The sequence below is a fragment of the Enhydra lutris genome, unplaced genomic scaffold (assembly GCF_002288905.1).
Source record: "Enhydra lutris kenyoni isolate GAN:26980312 unplaced genomic scaffold, ASM228890v2 scaffoldscaffold5, whole genome shotgun sequence".
In the NCBI taxonomy this organism is placed as follows: Eukaryota; Metazoa; Chordata; class Mammalia; order Carnivora; family Mustelidae; genus Enhydra; species Enhydra lutris.
In genome coordinates, this window is record NW_019154089.1 from 13,173,360 (window position 1) to 13,192,448 (window position 19,089).

The 19,089-nt window shown below is 58.9% G+C and overlaps 2 protein-coding genes across 3 annotated transcripts; one reads left to right on the forward strand and one right to left on the reverse strand.

Annotated features, from left to right (window-relative positions):
• The first annotated feature begins 2,802 nt into the window (after positions 1 to 2,802).
• On the forward strand, positions 2,803 to 17,474 carry LOC111141249 (drebrin 1). 2 transcript variants are annotated; one of them, XM_022493690.1, is made up of 14 exons: positions 2,803 to 3,018; positions 7,508 to 7,563; positions 8,175 to 8,287; positions 8,468 to 8,542; positions 8,658 to 8,804; positions 8,950 to 9,027; positions 9,287 to 9,438; positions 9,523 to 9,586; positions 13,262 to 13,321; positions 13,404 to 13,527; positions 14,740 to 14,904; positions 15,346 to 16,022; positions 16,289 to 16,391; positions 16,587 to 17,474. In XM_022493690.1, the coding sequence occupies exons 1-14, from the start codon at positions 2,933 to 2,935 to the stop codon at positions 16,655 to 16,657; spliced, it is 1,971 nt and encodes a 656-aa protein (XP_022349398.1). In that variant the 5' UTR covers positions 2,803 to 2,932; the 3' UTR covers positions 16,658 to 17,474. The 2 variants fall into 2 exon arrangements, with proteins under 2 accessions (XP_022349398.1, XP_022349399.1); XM_022493691.1 differs by lacking the exon at positions 2,803 to 3,018 and adding an exon at positions 4,230 to 4,321.
• A 361-nt stretch (positions 17,475 to 17,835) lies between these two features.
• On the reverse strand, positions 17,836 to 18,934 carry LOC111140816 (proline rich 7, synaptic). The gene is made up of 2 exons (XM_022493007.1): positions 18,515 to 18,934; positions 17,836 to 18,311 (listed from the first exon to the last, which is right to left on the reverse strand). The coding sequence occupies exons 1-2, from the start codon at positions 18,924 to 18,926 to the stop codon at positions 17,914 to 17,916; spliced, it is 810 nt and encodes a 269-aa protein (XP_022348715.1). The 5' UTR covers positions 18,927 to 18,934; the 3' UTR covers positions 17,836 to 17,913.
• Between the last annotated feature and the right edge of the window lie 155 nt (positions 18,935 to 19,089).

Genomic DNA, 19,089 nt, shown 5'->3' on the forward strand with positions numbered 1-19,089 from the left:
GGAGGGAAGCAGGCTCCCTGCTGAGCAGAGAGCCCGATGCGGGACTCGATCCCAGGACCCTGAGATCATGACCTGAGCCGAAGCAGCAACCCACTGAGCCACTCAGGCGCCCAATGATGGGCACTCTTAAAGGAGTGCCTGGTTGCAACTTGGCAGAGACCGGACAAGGGCAGAGAAGGCTCTGCTGAGGCCAACATGTCAGCCTTAAAACCTTCCCTGAGAGCTGTGGAGAAGCACAGAATGGGAAGACAGGCATGGGACGTGGGGGAGAGCCAGGCTTTGAGTAGGAGGGGAGAGAATTCTCACCTTTTAAGCTTCCACCCAGTCACATTTTGTCCTTAGAAGTCATCAAAGAGAAAACTCAGAGAGGGGAAGCCTTTTAGCCAAGGTCACACAGTAAGTGATGAGCTTCTAGGTCTGAATCCTCCCTTTTTCTTGACCTTTGTACTCCAGAAGCCACTGGACCAGCCTCCCAGTGTGGAGGGGGACTTGTGCTCTAGCGATGGGAGAGACCCAATAAGTTAGTGATGTGAAGGGTGATCAGTGCTGGGAGTGGGAGACATGAAAGCCTGGTGGGAGGACCTCCAAGGAGGTCCTGAGGCCCACCCACCAAAGCTGGGCACCTGGGTTTGTTTCGGGGGTAGGATGTGGCTGAAGAAAGGCAGATTCACAGAGGAGAGGGCAATCAGTGGCCACCTTCCTCCCACTGACAAAGGAAACTGAAGACTATGATGGGGCCACTAAATTTGGCAACTTAAGGATCCCTAGTGCCCTTGGCTGGAGCAGTGCCAGGGGCAACAGGAGCAGGAGGAGATGGATTGCAGATCTACAAATTATAGGATGGAGATGATGTGGAGGGGTAAAGGGTAAGAAGACCAGAAGGAGTAGGCTCCAGGACCTGTAAGCAGGGAACCCTCTTTTCTCCCCTGAAAACAGAGAAAACGGGGCATGGGACATATGAGGACTCTGTACTATCTTTGTAATTTCTCTGTAAATTTAAAACTGTTCTAAAATTAAAAGTTTATTTAAAAACATAGATGGCAAAGAGGTGAGAGTGGGGTGGCTGGAGAGAGTTTGTAGGTGGCTGAGGGGAAGCAGGAATTTGAGGAAGGGAGAGCGTGCTCATTGGACTTCTCTTTTTTGGATGTGAAATTGAGTGAGCAGGAGGCTAGGAAGGAGGAGGTGGTGGGGAGTTCTGAGCTGGGACACGTCAAGGGAAGCAGAAGGGGAATGACGCCTGAGATCCCTCTACCTACCCCTCCCAGTCACCCCTTGGCCCTACTGTGGTCTCCTCCTGCCCCAGAATCCCACTGACTCTGCCCGGGACTTGCTTCAAGTGGGGGCTGTGGAGAAACTGCCAGGGCCAGGGGTCCATGGGCATAGTGGGTACAGAGCTCCCCAGGCAGGTGTCTATGAAATTCAGGGTACGTGAAGAGGTTATTCCTACTCTAAGCACTGGGACTCACTTCTGATCAACGTACACTGATCTCTTTCTCCTCTTGGTGTAATTGATTACCCAGCTCGGAACTCAAAGGCCCAGCTGGGGATCACCTCCTCCTCCATCTCCCAGACAGGACCAAGTAAGCTTGCTTGGTTCTGTCACCTCCCCCACATTAGATGGGGGTGGGAGGCTTTGTAGGAGGTAGAAAAGGCTTCTTAGAGCTAGGGAGGGTTTCAGGGTCCCACCTCAGCAAGGGGTGGAGATGTTCCAGGAGGCAGTGGTGCTCACTCCCTAATAGGGAACTTCTATGCTTGGAGCTTTGGGAAATAAAGGTGTGGGAGGCTGGTCCTGTATTGTCATTGGAGGAACCCTGCCTGGGAGTCTGGGGTTAGATGCTGCTTCTGGAACTGTACTTGGGATTCCTCTGAGAGGCCTGAGGCTTGGGAGAGAAGGCAAAGGAATGCCTAGGCTGGCCCCATCTGAGACAGCCCTGGGGGCAGCTAGTAAGGGAGGGGTGCCCAGAAGAGGGGTGGGGCAGGGATGAAGAAGAAGTTGGGAATGCTGGAGTACTGATCCAGGTTGGGGCTGGGCATGATCAAGGAGGCAGGGATGGAGGGGTGTGATTGGAAACTGGAAACCCCACGGGAATCAGGTAGGCTGGACTGAGGAAGGCGCTGCTAGAGAAGGAGTATGGTGCACCCTGTGCATGGGGTTGAGAGTAGGCTGGGAAAGAAATGGGTTGGATGTGGCGTGGAGACACAGGTGGCAGTGGATAGTGAGGGGGATGGTCTAGGAGTGGACCTTTCAGAAGTGGTGGGTATGGGCTGCTGATAGGCCATAGTGGCTGGTCCAGTTGGATTGGGGTTGGGGGTTGGGACACAAATGGATTTAACCTGGTTTGGGTGGGTGAGGCTGGGATGGGGAGAAACTTAAGCACGGAGTGGGGCTGGGCCCAATTGGAATGAAGTGGATTTGGGACTGGGATCAGCAGCTGGAAAGGAAGAAGGGTGACGCCGGGCCTGTAGTGGCTGCAGACCGGAATCACGGTGAGGTGGGGTCGCCGCGGGGTATGGGGCTGGGGGAAGAGGGTGAGCGCCCACGTCGGGAACACGGTAGGCGAGGGTTTGGGACGTGGGTGAGACGCGCCTGGGGAGCGGAAAGGCAGATCCGCTGCGGGGCGCGGCGCGCAGGGGCGCTGGGTGAGGGGCGTGGGGGCGCCCCGGGGCAGGCCGGGAAGGGGGGGCGGCCCTCCCCCTGGGCCGGGCCAGGGCGGCGCTAGGACCGAGCGCGCGGAGGGAGCGAGCCGGGCGGAGCCTGCGCCCCCCGCCCCCCGCCGGCCGGCTCCCCTCCCCCGGCCGCTGGCTCGCTCCGCTCGCAACGCTGCAGAGGCTTCGAGGCGGCGGCGGCGGCGACTCCTTCTTTCCTTCCCTCCTCCTCTGGACGTCCGTCCGTCTGTGCGTCTGTCCGTTCGGCCTCGGTCCGGCCAGCAGCATGGCCGGCGTCAGCTTCAGCGGCCACCGCCTGGAGCTGCTGGCTGCGTACGAGGAGGTGATTCGGGAGGAGAGCGCGGCCGACTGGTGAGCCCCCCGCCCCCGCCCCCCCGGCCCCTTTGTCCCCGCGCCGCCGCCGCCGCGCCTTTGTTTCCACCCGGCTCCGCCGCCCTGCAGCCAAGAAGGGAGGGGGAGACCCCGAAATGGTGCAGCGGCCCGGGAGGGCCAGGGAGGGGCTGCCTTTGTGCGCGCCGGGGGAGGGGCCGGGCCGGGCCAGGCGGGGCACTGCCGGGCCCCGAGCGCCCACAGGCGGTCCCAGTTGCGCGGTGGGAGCGGTGGCCGGACACCGGCCGGAGAGATGCAGGTTCCAGATGTGTGGCCCGGGGCCGCATGGCCCTGCGGGAGCCCATCCCCCGCCCTCTGCCCTCCCGCCCTGGGCCCGGGGGACAGGTGTGCACGGGGCGGCCAAGGGCACCTTCGCCACTTTCGAGCGGGCGAGGACCGGGCGGGGACGAGGCGGGGACCAAGCCAGCGGAGCCAGCGCAGCCTGCCTGGCCCGACCCGGCCCGGCCACAGCACAAAGGAAAGCTAGGGCGGGGGAGGAGCCGAGCGGGCTGGGGGCCGGGGCGCCCCGCCCACTGGGGGGCCTCTCCGAGTTGGGGTGTGATGGAAAGACGTTCATTGCCACATAGCAACCACCAAGCGACTCCTGTTCCCCTCAGGGGTCGCGGAGGAGGCAGAGATGAGTCCTCCTCTCCCCGACCCCGAAGGGGATTGCGGGGACTAGACAGCAGGGTTGAGAGATGCCACGGGGACTGAACTGTCTGGCTAGGTGGCCAGCTGGGGTCCCTGAGGCGGAGCTCTCAGGCGCACAAGTGTGGAGGGAGCCCCGAAAGAGGCATGAGAGAGTGAGTAGATCCAGTGAGCCCCTAAGCCTCGTGGCCCAGTGGCCAGAGGCTCTCAGCAACCTGGTGGGGGGAAAGCTGAGGTACCCTCTCCCCCTTCCCCAGAGCTGTGGGAGCGATTGGACCACCTGCTCTTGGGCTGGAGTCCCAAAGGTGGGGGGTGGAAGCAAAGGGGTCCCACACTGCCCCATTCAGGAATCCTCTTCTTCCAAAATACTCTGTCCTGGGACAGGTGCCCGTTCTGTTCTCTAGAACTGATCTTCTCTTGGGAGGTGGGAAACTGAGGCACAGAGTGAGGGTAGGTCTGAGGGACCTCACTGGGGCTGGCTTCACCCTTATCCCAGGAGGGCAGTTAGGTAGGGACACTGACCTGGGGGCTGGAGGCGGGGCAAGATGGCCAGGCGTCCATGCCAAGGTACTGCAGCACTGGCGGACAGCCAGGCCTGGAGGGATGGACGCGGGAGACAAGCTCTCATGTCCTGTGGGTCAGTCACAGGAGAGGCCAGCACAGGCTAAGCCGGCAGGCGGCCCACCCATTGTCCCAGCCCTGCCCCAAGGGGGCTGAGATCATGGGAGGAGTTCAGGGCAAGTGGCCAGCTTGGCCTGGTGGAGGAGCTAGGCTTAGGGTAGGGGCCTTGCCTGCAGAGAGGCACAGCTTGCCTTAACACCCCTCTCTCGCCCTCTGGTCTGGTGGTTACTGTCTACCATCACCCCATTTCCCTCTAACCTCTGGCAGCCCAGTGCAGGGACACACAGCCACTGCTGGGCCATCTCCTGCTTAGCTGGAGCCTGGGCTCCTACCTCCCAGCAGCATCCATGTGGCCAAAGCAAGTTATTCATCACTGGCATGCGTCACCCCCCATCTGGGTTGTGTGTGGGACACACACACACACACACACACACACCCTTGCACATACACACATTTGGTCAATCCTCAGGGCCTAGATAGCATTTTGTAAAAAGGGTGTGAGTGTCCCATCCTGCAGAGTGGGGCATGAGTGCTCCCAGTGCCCAGTACAGAGCCAGGGGTACAGTGGAGTCTTAAGACGCAGGGGCAGACCCTGCACTCAGAGACCAGAGGAGAGCATCTTGGGTACAGTTGCTGTCTTGGTCAGGGGCTTGGGCACTGCCCTCCTGTACCTTGCCTCCTAGGGGGAGCTCACTTCTAGGTGGCAGAGGCTTTGAAATGGACCGTTGCTCCAACTACTCACTGTGTTGACCACACACAAGGGTCTGCTCCTCTCTGGTCCTCTTGAAAAGAGAAAGCAGGGATGGGACTCTGCCCTATCTGGGACCCCCAGGGCCCTTCCAACTCCCAACATGCTGAGAGTAGGATTGTCCTGAGGGGTTCACCTGCCTTTGGTCCCCCCACCTCAGCTGAATGCAGGATCTCCCTGAATGCAGTGGCTACATTCCAGCCCCACCTCACCCTTGCCCAGTGTCCGTGGCCTGCCCAGTTTCTCAGAGTTGGTGTCAGTATCTTGGATATTTACGGGGGCTGTCTTATGCTGGCCCTGGGACCCAGTGAGTGAGAGGTGTCGACTGTCTGAATCAGCTATCTCCGCTTCACACAGCTTATAGTTAGAGGCATTGTCTGTCTCGAGGGGTTGAAGCTGAAGAGACATGTAGATTCCTGGGTCCCCCATCCTGATACCTCTGATGTGTTTGGAAGTGCAGATCTAATGAGATCTGGGATGGGCTCAGAGGTTTCTTGCCGTCTGTGCTGGGGTATGGTGGGTGTTCTGGGGAGGGGCAGCTTAGGGCAGGACTTCCTTGGGAGCTGGTATTGGGTGCCTGAGGGATTTCAGCGGGGGGTGGGGGAGGCCCTGAGGTAGAGAAGTAGGTCTGGCCCTTCTCTGGAGGGAACCACATAGCCAGAGGCTCTCTGGTGGGAAACTTGTCCACTTGTGTTTGGGATTAGGGAACCATCCAGCAATCCCAAGTGTTTAGTATGGATCTGGAGGTCTGGTTGGAAAGGCGGGCAGAGGGCAGAGGTCAGGATTTGAAGGCCTGCTAAAGGCTTTGAACTTAGGTATTGTTTCTGCCAAGCAAGGACTGTGGCAGTTAGCAGAAAAAGTTGGCCAGGGGTGGGTAGGCAAGGGTTAAGCGTGCAAGGGGTCCTTGGCAGGGCTGGTGTTCCTGGCCCTCAGAGAGGCTGACAAGTTGTCCCACGGGGGGTGTGCTACCTAGAGCAGTGTCTGGCAACCAGGGTGTTTGAGTTCTGCCTCTGTTTCTGGTCTGTGGAATGGAGAGGGGCAGACCCCTGCTTCTCTGAGGGCCCTTTGTTCCCAGTGGTGGTTAGGGTAGCCAGACAGGTGGTGGGACAGCTGTGCTGAGAGGCAGCTGCCAGGGTTGGGGCCCAGGCAACAGTTGGACCAGGAGCTTCCCAGCCCCACAGCCCACCTGTGTCCCTTTCCGGAGAGGGAGGGCTCCCGGAGAAGGGGGGTGGGGTGGGGGCTGGGGATCATTTGGCCCTGACAATGACTTGTGCTGACCTCATATGAGACTGAGCCAGGCCCTCCTTTCCTTTCCTCCTCCCTCTCTCCTCCCTCCTCCTCCTTCTCCTCCTCCTCCACCCCCCTTCCCTCCTCTCTCTTCCCGCTTTCCCTTCCTCCCCCTTCCCTCCCTCCCTCTTTAATTTTTCTCTTCATCCCTTCACTTCATTCCTTTCTCTTCTCTTTCTTCGTCCCCCTCTCCCAGTTTCTCCCTCCCATTCTCTTCTCCATCACCCTGTCTCTCCTTCTAACCCCCACCCTCCTCTGCCTGTCCTGGAAGTAGGAAAGGAAACCATGTGGAAGGGGCTTGATACCTCCTGAGCCTCCAGGACAAGGCCCTTCACCCTTGCTCCACTGGGTTCCCAGGAGGAGACCTCTCTGCCTTCCCTTCCATGAAATGGGTGCTATGCCAGTGCCGCTGGGAGGTGGTGGGGGAGGGAGCCAGGGCAGAAAAAGCTAGGGAGGAAGAGGAAGGAGGAAGGCTCCTAGGGTCAGCTTTCTGGTGAAACTAAGGCAGAAGGAAAGGCCAGCACTCCCAGGAGGCCAAGGCCTCCTCAGCTCTGGCAGAGGCCTGGGGCTGGAAGGCCAGGAGAACATTCCCACCGCGGGTCTGAGGCTGGGCAAGAGTGATGAGAGTGACTGCGGTGACCTCATCCCCACTTCTGAGAGGCAGAGGTTGAGGCCAAGGGCATGTCCCCAGGGTCCTTTGTGTTCAGGAGAATGTGGCTAGGGTGGGCCAGTCATTTGCCAATTGCCAAGGTTGTCATGGTTACCAAGGGATGCCCAGCAAAGAGAGCACCAGGTTCTCCTCCCCCTTCCTTGCCTTGGGGGGAGGGGTGGTGGGTACTGAGAACACGCCAGGTAGGTTCCCCGCGCCGGCCAATGGGGGCTGAGGATCCTGGTAGCCAGGGAACGGTAACCAAGGAACCGTCGCCTTGGAGTCTCCATCTCACACCCGCTCACTGGGTTGTAGGCTGCCAGGGCCCGAGCTCTGAGAATGGGACACATGGGCTCCCTCAAAGCCAGCAACCAGGCAGTGATTTCTGCCCCCTTGCCTACTCCCCACCTGACTCTTGCCTCCCTCTACCAAGACCCAGGCTGCCCCCAACGGGGCTTCAGCCAGAAGTGGCGGCCTGGGCCCTGTCAGTTCTCTGAGCCATCCCTCCCTCTCCCCAGGGCCCTGTACACATATGAGGATGGCTCAGATGACCTCAAGCTCGCAGCATCAGGAGGTAAGAATTCCAGCCATTCCTCTGCCTTCCTCTCCGCCCCCTCCTCCGGTTGTTTTCTTTCCCACCCTCCTGGCTCTGGGCCATCTCCCTGCCTGCAGCCAGCGGACCCACACTTGTCTGCCTGTGTCCTTCCTCCAGCCATCCCAAAGATCCCCACGGTAGGGAGGGAGGGAGCCTTGCTTGCTCTTTGATTATGAGAAGACTGAGCTTCAGAAACGGAGAGCGACTTGCCCAAAGTCACACAGCTAGGAGGGAAGGGGCCTGGCAAGGATGGCCCAGATCACATCCACTTTCTCCAGAGCCCAAGAGTTTTATTTTACCTCACTGGGCATAGCACTGTGTGAGAGGTGATGATGTGCGAAAAGTGAGACATGGGATGTGTGAAGAACAAACACTTCCTTGGTCCTAAATCGGGCCCTGGGAGATTCAGACAAAGCTTGCTGCTGCCTGTTGTCCCTGTCTCACAGCAGCACAGAGCTGTGGGACCTCCAGATCTCTGGGTGTGCTTGCAGAGCCCATGAGAGGAGTCTTTCCTTCGGGTTCTAGGCCCTTTGCAGGGCAAGGGTTCAGGAGATGGGGAGTCTGGCTTGATACCCTCCTTATTCCCCCAGATGGGGGTCTGCAGGAGCTTTCCGGCCACTTTGAGAACCAGAAGGTGATGTACGGCTTCTGCAGCGTCAAGGATTCCCAGGCTGCTCTGCCCAAATACGTGCTCATCAACTGGGTATGCAGCCATGGGCTGGGGACAGGAGGGAAGGCCCCAGGACACTTGCCCCTCTCCCCACTTCACCTACTGATGCCACCAGAAAGAGCCCCACTAGTCCCTGGGGAAGAGAATCCAGGGTCTCAGGCTGTTGCCCCCTCTTGTTTTTTCCCAACCCCCTCTTTGTTGGGTACTTTGCAGGTTGGTGAAGATGTGCCTGATGCCCGAAAATGCGCTTGTGCCAGCCATGTGGCTAAGGTGGCTGAGTTCTTCCAGGTGCGAGTGGGGCCAGGACTTGTGGGGGCGGGGCCAGACCCCCAGGGCAGCGTCTCTCTGCTGGTGGGGGTCACGGGATGGAGCCATGCTACCTGAATACACCTTCCTGCTGCAGGGTGTCGATGTGATTGTGAATGCCAGCAGTGTGGAAGACATAGATGCGGGTGCCATTGGGCAGCGGCTCTCCAACGGGCTGGCGCGGCTCTCCAGCCCTGTGCTGCACCGGCTGCGGCTGCGTGAGGATGAGAACGCTGAGCCGGTGGTCAGTGTGTGCCTGGGGCAGGCCAGCCCTACTAGGGCTTCCCCTGCCTCCTCTGTGCCTGTTCATCTTCACCCTTTTGTGAAGGGGAGCTCCCAGAGCACTCAGCTCATTTTCCTCACTCATGCCAAGCTATTTGACTCTGCAGGGCACCACCTATCAGAAAACTGATGCAGCTGTGGAAATGAAGCGGATTAACCGTGAGCAGTTCTGGGAGCAGGCCAAGGTGTGGACCCCGGCCCCAGCTTTCAGGCTGAGCTGCCCCTCCTTGATCCCACCCCAAGGGACAGATCTGGCCTCTGTCCCCAAGTCCCTCGCTCATGTGTCCCACCTTGTGCGTTACCCCAGCTGAAAGAGGGAATCGTTTTGGCTTAGCCCATAAGGCGTAGTTCCCAGAATCTTCCAGTCCTAGGTCGGGGTGGGTTGGAGGGGTGGGGGTGGGCCCCAGCTCAGGGCCTGCACTGCCTTGGCGTGGGGGGTTGCAGAAGGAGGAAGAGCTGAGGAAGGAGGAGGAGCGGAAGAAGGCCCTGGATGAGAGACTCAGGTTTGAGCAAGAGAGGATGGAGCAGGAACGGCAGGAGCAGGAGGAGCGGGAACGGCGCTACCGAGAGCGGGAACAGCAGATCGAGGAGCACAGGTTGGCCCTGCCCCACCTTACGCCACCTGCGCCAGGCCTCGTGCGGACCCACCCTAAGGTGTGCATGCCGGCTTATCATTCCAGGAGGAAACAGCAGACTTTAGAAGCAGAGGAGGCCAAGCGGAGGTTGAAGGAGCAGTCGATCTTTGTAAGTTTCTAGCCAGGGCTCGCCATCTTCCGGTGAGAAGTGAGAATGGTCCCTGTGTGCCTGGGCCTTGTCAGGAGGTCTGGGAGGCATGGTTATCAGTGGCTTGGGGACAGTTCTGGGTGTTCGGAGTACCTCTGCATGGGCACAGAGTGTCCCAGAGTATCAGGCCGGTCACCCAACCATGGAGGTCTCTAGTCCCTGGCTATGGAAAGAGACCTCCTTGAAGAAGCTTATTCTGTAGACTGAAAGAGAAAATCTACTCTGACCCAGACCCTCACTGACCAGCCCCCCCACCCCACCCCTCCTTGGAGCCTAAGAGGCTTGGGGTGGATTAGACACACTTACTGCACTTGGGGGGCTGGAGGCCCGAGTCCCACTGCAGTTGTGCTGCAGAGCCACATGACTGAGTTTGGGCCAGCGTTGGGAGCATCTGTGCACACGTGCTTGTCGTTCGAAGGGTGCTGTCTGGCCTCCACACCTTGGCGTGGCCCACAAAGTCACACTGGAGTTGAGTCTTCATGCTTTGAATGGAATTTTGTATTTCGGAGCTGAGGTCATTCAGGTGGGAGCATGGTAGAGTTCCGACTGGGAGGTGGCCAGTTATCTGGCTGGGGCTGTGCTGGCCAGTTGTGCCATGAGGACCCAGACAGGAGGCTGGGAGGGCGGAGGCCAGACAGCCCTGCAGCCCCTGGCTGGAAGTGGCTGTCACAGTCCATTACAGTCACACCAGCCCTGGTAGTGGGGATGGTGAGTGGATAGTGAGCTCCAACTTTAAGCGTTCATTAGGTGGGCAAGACTTTTCATAAAAGTAACCGATAAAGCAAGTTTATTTTAAATGGTGCCAAAATGTCCGTAAAATGTGCCATCTTGACCATTTTTAAGTGTACGGTTCAGTGGCATTAAGATTCCCAACAAATTCACTTTGTACAACTGTCATCACTATTTATCTCCAGATTTTTTTTTTCAATCTTCGCATATTGAAACTCTGTCCACATTAAACACTCAATCCTCATTCTCTCCTCCCCCAGGCCCCTGGCAGCTGCCCTTCCGCTTTCTGTGAATTTGATTACTCTTAAGTACCTCATTTGAATGGAATCGTGATTTTTTTTTTCCTTTCGTGACCAGGTTATTTCACTTAGTACAGTGTTTTTAAGGTTCATCCACGTGACAGAATGTCTTCCTTTTTTTTTTTTTTTTTTAAGGATTTTATTTATTCATTTGAGAGAAAGAGAGAGACAGAGAGTGCACGCAAGCAGGGGGAGCAGCAGACAGAGGGAGAAGCAGGCTCTCCACTGAGCAGGGATCCTGTTGTGGGACTCAATCCCAGGACCCCAGGATCATGACCCGAACCAAAGGCAGATGCTTAACCAACTGAGCCACCTAGGCGCCTCAGAATGTCTTCCTTTTTAAGGCTAATAATATTCCATTGTATGTATACCCACATTTTGTTTATCCATTCAAAGCAAGGTCACTTTGAAAAAGCTTATTTTGACAGAAAATTTCACACACACGCACACAAAGGCTGATAGACTAGTACGGTGACTCCCTGAAGTGATCACTCTTCAGCAGTTGTCAGAGTTTCAGGAGAAGTCTTAAAGTCTCGTGCCATTATTAGTCTCATCCAGCCCTTCAAGTGTGGCTCATATGATAGTGACAATGGATGTTCTAGGAGGTCAGTGTGGTACCTTACAACTTCAGGCCCTCTTAAGAAGGTCCCATGTGAGAACTTTGGAATTTAGAACCATAAAATGCTTTCCTGTTGCTTAAGCTGTTGTTCTGCTTTCTTTTCTCTGTGAAGAATTGCCTGGCTGGTCTGAGTTCCCATTTTGCCTGGGCTGCCAGGGAGCTCTCATGTATCTGAAAATGCTAGGGCACAGCAGGGCTTTTGACCCTATGATTAGTGTACTGATCTCACTTTCCAACCCGTAGCCCTAATTTTCAATGTTTCGCTCTTTGTTGGTAGTTCAGGTTTTGTGGTGAGCTTGCCTCGAGTCCTTTTTCTGAATGAGGCAGAGGAATCCGGTGAGATCTCCCAGGCAGGGCTGGAATACCAGCAGAGGCTGGTGGGATATAATTTATGGGAAGGCAAGGGGCCTGACTGGAGCCCAGTGGGCTGAGGAGCAAGGGAAATTTGATTGAAGGAGAGAGCTAGGTAGGAGGAGGACTTGAGATCTCGTTCTGGAAGACGCAAAGCTGTGGTTGGAGTGACAACTCTTGAGGCAGGTACTTGGAAGGGTCATTTTCTTAAATTATCCTGAGAGAAAAGCTTAAGTTTTAGGTTATGTGCGCAAAACACAGAAGCCCTGTGACTCCCCCACCTTACCTGCAGCTTCTTCCCCCCTCGGCCTCAGCCCCTCGTGCCCCATTTGCCACACTCACGGCAGGAGCAGCACTGGTCCAGAAGCTTGGCTGTCGTGAGTTCGGTTGAGCAAGCACATGCCACTGACATGTGCCACCACATGCCGCTGGCCACTGAGACACAGATCTGACTGCACGGTCCTTGTCACACACGGAGGATGGGGCAAGGATCCCAGAAAAAGGAAGTTAGGATACAGTGTACTCTGCAGTGTGTGCCTGGACCACCTCGTGGAGACCCAGAAATGACCCAAATAGGCTAGGGACCTCTTCCCCAGAAGGCAGTGTTCCTGCTGAGGCTGGAAGCGGGAAGAGTTGGACCTGGCGTGGGAGATGGGAATTTGGGGCAGGAGAGCTTGAGCTCCTGTGCGAAGGCGTGGAGGGGGGAAATGGCGTGCCTGTTCCAGGAATTGTGACCACATCATGCTACAGGGTGTGTGGGTGAGTCAGGGCAGGAGGCGGGTGTTAGAGAGGTGACAGGCTAGATCAGACAAGGGGAAAGGGGATGTGAGACAAACAAGGGGCCCCATCTACCTTTACTTCTGGGGTAGCAGCCTCAAAACTGCAGTGTAGTTAGCTGGTACAGTGCAATAGGGAATGGTGGGGACTGCAGTGAGTGGGACAGCATGTGCCTGGGGTCAGGGTCCCTGCAGCGCAGCTCTGGCCAATAGTTGCTTTGGGGTGTGTCCATTGTGGCGAGGGCTTCTGGCATTAGAAGAGAAATTGGAGATCCTGATTTTAGTATGAAACTCCTGATTTTTAAATGGTAGCAACTAATATGTTTTTAAAATACCATACTGGCAAAACAAAAGCTGTCTGTGGGCCGTACTCAGCAAGTACTCACTATAATGGTGATGTTGAGCTAGAAAAGATCCTGGTCTGATGTGGATTTTGGAAAGATCTTGTATGAGAGGAGAGCGAGGGGCAGGTGACTAATGAGAACGCCTTGGTCATGATGCCAGGATCAGGGCAGCAGTGATGGGGGGTGTGGTTGACTGGGTGCTGGAGTAGGAGGCCCAAGAACACTTGGGTATAAAGCAGGGAGCACTCCTGAATGGTCCTGGATGTCTGGTTGGATCTGGGGGTGAAGGAGCAGGAGGAGCTCAGCCGGGTACCCAGGGGCCTGTCTGAGCTGGAGATGAGGTGGCCCGGGGCCTTGCAGGTGGAGAGAAGGGGCTACGTGACCGGCCGGTGCAGGGAGCCAGAGGTGCCACCATCAAGCCCCTTCCTGCCAGGTTGTGGAGAAAACGTGGGGCCTGTAAGGAAGCCAATAGCTCAGAGGGAGTGGAGTACCCAGGACACTGTCCGTTTGGTTTCCAGGGTGACCAGCAGGATGAGGAGGAAGAGACCCAGATGAAGAAGTCTGAATCAGAGGTAGAGGTGAGAGCTGGGAAGAGGGCGAGTGAGGTGGGCGGGGCTTGCCTCCTCTGGGCCTGCCCTCACCCTTCCTACGTGCCCCTAGGAGGCAGCGGCCATTATTGCCCAGCGGCCTGACAACCCGCGGGAATTCTTCAAGCAGCAGGAAAGAGTTGCATCGGCCTCTGCAGGCAGCTGCGATGCACCCTCACCCTTCAACCACCGGCCAGGTAGTCCCAGGTCCCACCCCCACCTGACCCCAACTTCTCAGGTTTGGGGCCTGAGCCTCTCTGCGACTCTTTCTTGGAAGGGAAGCCTTGCCCAAGGACCCCTTGGAGAAGGCAAGGCCATTCACTGAGTGTGCTTTCACCCACCAGTTCCATGGTGGCAGGACCAAGAGGGGCTCAGGCCCGGGTCGGTGTTGGCCTCGGCTGAGCAGTGGGCAGTGCTGGAGGTCGTCTGGGCAGCTCTGGCATGGGCTGAGGCACCCCCCTGGCTGCAGGGAGCTGCCCCACTGGGGTTGAACTAGGTCTTGCCTAAAGGGCTGCGGGTGCATGTGGGGCAGGCTCTGACCCTAGGCCTGAGTTTAAGCAGCCTGGAACCAGCGCCCAGCGCAGCTTCCACCTCCCTCCACAAAGCACCCTTCCGCTCCATCCGCTGCTCTGTGTGTTTGCCCCTGCTGTGTGCTTGGCCCTGTGCTGGGGTTCCAGGGGTGGGGCCTGCTGTCCCGTGATGCTTAGAGGCTGGCTTGGTGTGGCAAGCTCATTGCTGTGCGTGCCTGGCGCTGGGGGGGAGTCATCTGATGGCTTGAGGCTGTGGCCTAGTGTGGCTGATTGTGTGCCCTAGCTGAAGGCACTTTGGACTTCTAGGGCCAGCTCTGGGGGCGGGTGAGGCCTTGGGGCGGGGGTGGGGGAGACTGACCCTCTCTTGTCCTCTGTCTCTCTCTGTCTGTCTCTCTCGGCAGGTCGTCCGTACTGCCCTTTCATAAAGGCATCGGACAGTGGGCCTTCCTCCTCCTCCTCTTCCTCCTCCTCCCCTCCACGGACTCCCTTTCCCTATATCACCTGTCACCGCACCCCAAACCTCTCTTCCTCCCTCCCATGTAGGTAGCAGCCCCAGGCTTCAGTGGGAGGGGTAAGGAGGGCCCCGCTTCCCAGCAGTGCCCCCACCCTCACTCCCCTAGCCTGACGGCTGATCTCTGGTGTTTGTCCCCAGAGCAGGTACTACCTGCCTCTTTCCCTTGGCCCTGAAGGGGCACTGGCCCCAAGGGGCCTGACTTATAGGATCTGGAGCTGTGGTCTGGTCCCTGAGGGGCCTGGGGGGGGCTCCCAGCCCCCACACAGACTCCACACAGGAGGTGCTGGCCAGACCCCAAGGTGGACAGTCCTGGTCCCACCTGGCTCCCTGGCCCTCCCTGACCAGCCTGGGGCTTTGTTTCACAGGCAGCCACCTGGACAGCCACCGGAGGATGGCCCCTACCCCCATCCCCACCCGGAGCCCATCGGACTCCAGCACGGCTTCTACCCCTATTGCCGAACAGATTGAGCGGGCTCTGGATGAGGTCACATCCTCGCAGCCTCCACCACTGCCACCGCCACCCCCTCAAGGTGAGTGAGGGGCTACACCCTAGCTGCCCTGGGGCTCCCACCAGTCCCTGGGCTGGCACCCTCATGTGGCCATGGTGACAACTCAGGGATCTGAGCCCTCCGCCGCCACCCAGAGTGTCTTGCGGTGGCTGTGGCCAGGAGGAGCCCTGGTGTTGCGGTCCAACCTGCTGTCTCTCAACCTCAGTGGTTCTCCCTGCAACGGGGATCGGCCTTCCTCCTGGCGCTGCCGAGCAGATTGAAGACCTGAGGAGATAAAGGGGGCTGCAGGGCCCAGGGGGTGTGCTGGAAGGCGCTCTGTGTGGAGCTCTTAGTGGAAGCCTTCAATTCTGGAAGCCGGTGACTCCTCAGTGGGTGGGCTGAGTAGAGTAGGGTGGCTGCCCCAGCCTGCGTCCTTTACCAGGATGCTGACTACATGCCTATCCTCCATGTGTGCTCTGACAGAGACCCAGGAGCCTGGGCCCAGCCTGGATAGTGAAGAGACCAGCCAAGAGGCCAGAGCAGCAGTCCCTGAGTCCTGGGCCAGCCCCACGGAGGAGCCCCCACAGGCACCGGAGCCTCCCCTGGGGCAAGGCAGCCCCACGGAGGACTTGATGTTCACGTCTCCAGAGCAGGCTGTCCTGGCTGCCCCTTTGGAATCTGCCGTGGCCAACGCCGTCGCAGCTGACGCCCCGGCCGCTGATGCCATTGAAACCGACACTGCCGCTGCTGACACCACTGTTGCCCACACTGTCACCCCCGCCACGGCCAGCCTCATTGACCTATGGCCTGGCAATGGGGAAGAGGCCTCCACAGCCCAGGCTGAGCCTAGGGTGCCCACACCTCCCTTGGGTGCCGAGGTCACTCTGGCAGAGGTCCCCCTGCTAGATGAGGGGGCTGAGGAGCCACTGCCACTGGCAGGCAAAGGCTGTGCCAATCTTCTCAATTTTGATGAGCTGCCTGAGCCGCCAGCTACCTTCTGTGACCCAGAGGAGGAAATAGAAGGGGAGCCCCTAGCTTCCCCCCAGGTCCCAACTCTGACCTCGGCTCTAGAGGAGCTGGATCAGGAGCCAGAGCTGGAGCCAGAGCCAGAGCCCCACCTGCTGACCAATGGCGAGACCACCCAGAAGGAGGGGACTCAGGTGGGGCAGGGACAGCCTGGTGGAAAGGGTGATGGGAGGGCTTCTGGCAGGGGGTACATCATTTCTCTGCCACCCACATTATTAGAGGGAAGCTCCATACGGTACTTCCTCCTTGGGCCTGCTTTGCTTTTTTGTCGAAGGCAGGCATATGTTTCCCTGGAAACCACTGATGGAATCACTGGTTGCTGGGGAAACAAGCTCAGGCCTGGTAGGTCAGCCCTAGTCCTCCTGGGTGGGACTCAGTGACCTGGAGCTTCTTCCTGCAGGCCAGTGAGGGGTACTTCAGCCAATCACAGGAGGAGGAGTTCGCCCAATCGGAAGAGCTGTGTGCAAAGGCCCCGCCACCTGTGTTCTACAACAAACCTCCAGGTGAGTACTGGGGTGGGAGATGAGAGGAATTCCGGTAGGGGGGCTGGGTTCCGGTGTGAACATGCGCGCATCCACGCACACAATCGGTTGGCGGTGCTGGGTTCAAGTGTTTGCGCACACACACAGCCACGGCTCCCAGGGGTTGGGGCCGTGGATCTGCCGGGCCTTAACTCCTCTCCCTTCCCAATATCACAGAAATCGACATCACCTGCTGGGATGCAGACCCAGTACCAGAAGAGGAGGAGGGCTTCGAGGGCGGTGATTAGCGGTGGCGCCCGCCCTCAGGCTGCCCTTGCCAAGGCCGCCCACCTGTGCTGGCCTCTGGCCAGACGGCCCGCCGCGCCTGCACTCGCAGCAGCTCCGCCTGGCACCCACTCCGGATTCCGGCCCTGGCCCGGGACTTGGCCGCTTCCTTACCCACAGGGCCTGACTTTTACAGCTTTTCTCTTTTTTTTAAAGTTGATAGGAGACTTGTACAGTTGACTGGTTTTCCTCCCGTTGGTAGTTGAGACGCTGTTGCAAATTCTACCCCGTCCCCGCCCGGTCCAGATTGTAGCTCTTAGTCCTCCCTGCTCACTCAAGCTGGCCGGGGTGGAGGCCTCACCCTACTTGGGGCCTGGCGTCGGGGGAGCTCTGGTGGGAAAATGTCCCACCTCTTTTCCTAGTTTTATGTTTCTTGGAAAAATATCACTTTGTATTCTCTGTCCAGGGCTTCAGATATTTTGCACGAATTTTAAAACATGGCAATAAATGGCTCGTGGGCTCTGGCTCCCTGGAACCCCCTCCCCGCCCATCTCTTGACCCCTCCCCGCCTGGCCCAAAGGAAGTAGGCCCAGCTGGGGCCCCTCAGCTTCCAGGCCCTTTCCTGCCCCCCTCCTGCTGGGCAGGTCCCAAGCTGGAGGCCCTAGGCGCGGATCAGGTCAGGGCTATCAGTGGGGCCCAGGGCTTGGACGGCCCCTCCCCAACTCCTCCCTCTTTGCTTGGGTTCCTTTTTCACGTTCAGTAACTGTTTTTTGGAAAGCACAAACTTCTGTAACGGGTCGTGCTCATGTCTGTTAATAAAGAAATCCAGATCCCTTCGGGCCTGCGGCTTCGGGCCTCTAGGGGCAGATCTTGGGTGTGCCGCCTGCCCTGACCCCAATTCCCAACTCTTCCCACCTCCAAGGTCACTGGGGCCACCCTCACCTTGATCTGATGGGCAGGAAAGGTAGAGTCTGGGGCTCCCAGGGGAAAGAGCCTATGAACTTAGCACCCTCAGGCCAGTTTGTAGCCAAAAGTTGCCCTCAGGTTCTGACCCACCAAGGCCCAGGCACGCCTGGCTACCAGAACCTTGGGCTCAAGCAGTGGGTGTCCCCTCCGCTTGTACCAAACCAGATCACACACCTTTATTTTCCTCAAAATGTAACAAACGGGGTAAGAAATCCCTCCCCCCCCCCCCCCGCAGTCCAAGGGAAGCATTTAAAAAGCCCCGCAGTCAGGCCACAAGTCCGTGCGGGTGGGGCCCAGAACGCCGGGCGCCCCTCTATACGGCTGTAGTCCTCCCGAACAAGGGGATGGAGACCGGCAGACGCCAAGCTCCATGCTCCAGCGGCTCGCGGCTGCTGAGCTCGGAGTCGGTCCAGCTGGGGAAGACCCGGCGGCCACGGTCCGCTTGCAGACAGAGCGCAGGGCAGGGTGGCGCGGGCCGTGGAGCGCTGGGCAGGTGCAGTGCCGACGTGTAACCCCGGTCCAGGAAGAGCGGCTTGTAGCTGGGCGGCGGCTGCTCCTGTTTCTCCGAGCTATCTCGGCGGCTCAAAAAGGGTGTGACGATCTTGCGATAGAGGCCGCGCGTGTCCGTGAGCACCTCACTGTAGGGCGGCGGCGGCTCGGCCATCAGCACCGCCTCTTCATAGCACGGTGGCTTGGACATGTCCGATTCCGCTGCAGAGCAGGAAGTGGTCCGAAGGGTGAGGCCCCCGGTCCCCCTACGGAGGCCTTGGCCAGCTGCCAACCCCAGGCCCAGCCCGCTTCCTCCAAGATACCCAGAGGCTGTCCAGTGGAAGCCTCACTGGTCAGCAGCGACCCCGCCCACCCTTAGTGGCCCGCGTTGCAACCCCACCCCCCCGGCGGAGGTCTGGACTTACCTTGGCGTGGGTAGCTCCAAGGCCTTGGCGGCACCGCTAGGTGCGCCGGCGGCGGGTGCGGAAGCGCGTGGTGGTGTGCGTGCGGGTGTGCGTGTGGCTGCGCCGGCCCGTGGTGCAGCAGAGGGTGGACGTGCACGTGCTGATGAGCGTGCGCCGGCGCCTCGAGGCGGCCGCGCTGCGGTGGCGGCGGCGGCGCCAAGCCTGGGGGGCTTCCAGCCAGGCTGCCCTCGAGCTCCAGGGGTTCCAGCTCGAGGGCGCGCAGGTTCTGCTCACGTAGTCGCTCCTCCTGTCGCCGTTTGAGGCGGCGACGCAGAAAGCTGCAGAAGCAGCAGAGTAGGACGATGAGACCCCAGATGAGCCAGAAACCGGCGAAGCACGTGAGGAACGTGTAAGTGCCCTGGGACATAACCATGGCGGCGGCTGGGCGGCGGGTCCTCGGCTGCTTCACTGGACACTGGGCTCCTCTGCGTGGCCCCGGGCCCGCGCCACGCTCCCAGGCGCCGCCAGCGTCACTCGGGGACCTGCGGCCGGGGGCTGCCCGCGGCGGGGCTCAAGTCGTGCGCGCGCCGGCGGGG

What these genes read in the sequence shown, in the direction of transcription:
- LOC111141249 (XM_022493691.1), top strand. Translation starts at nt 4,230, where the DNA reads ATGGCCAGGCGTCCATGCCAAGGTACTGCAGCACTGGCGGACAGCCAG. An exon ending in AATACGTGCTCATCAACTGG is followed by an intron (nt 8,288 to 8,467) that starts GTATGCAGCCAT and finishes GGTACTTTGCAG; the next exon opens with GTTGGTGAAGATGTGCCTGA. An exon ending in TGAAGGAGCAGTCGATCTTT is followed by an intron (nt 9,587 to 13,261) that starts GTAAGTTTCTAG and finishes TTTGGTTTCCAG; the next exon opens with GGTGACCAGCAGGATGAGGA.
- LOC111140816 (XM_022493007.1), bottom strand. Translation starts at nt 18,926, where the DNA reads ATGGTTATGTCCCAGGGCACTTACACGTTCCTCACGTGCTTCGCCGGT. An exon ending in TTGGAGCTACCCACGCCAAG is followed by an intron (nt 18,312 to 18,514) that starts GTAAGTCCAGAC and finishes CCTGCTCTGCAG; the next exon opens with CGGAATCGGACATGTCCAAG.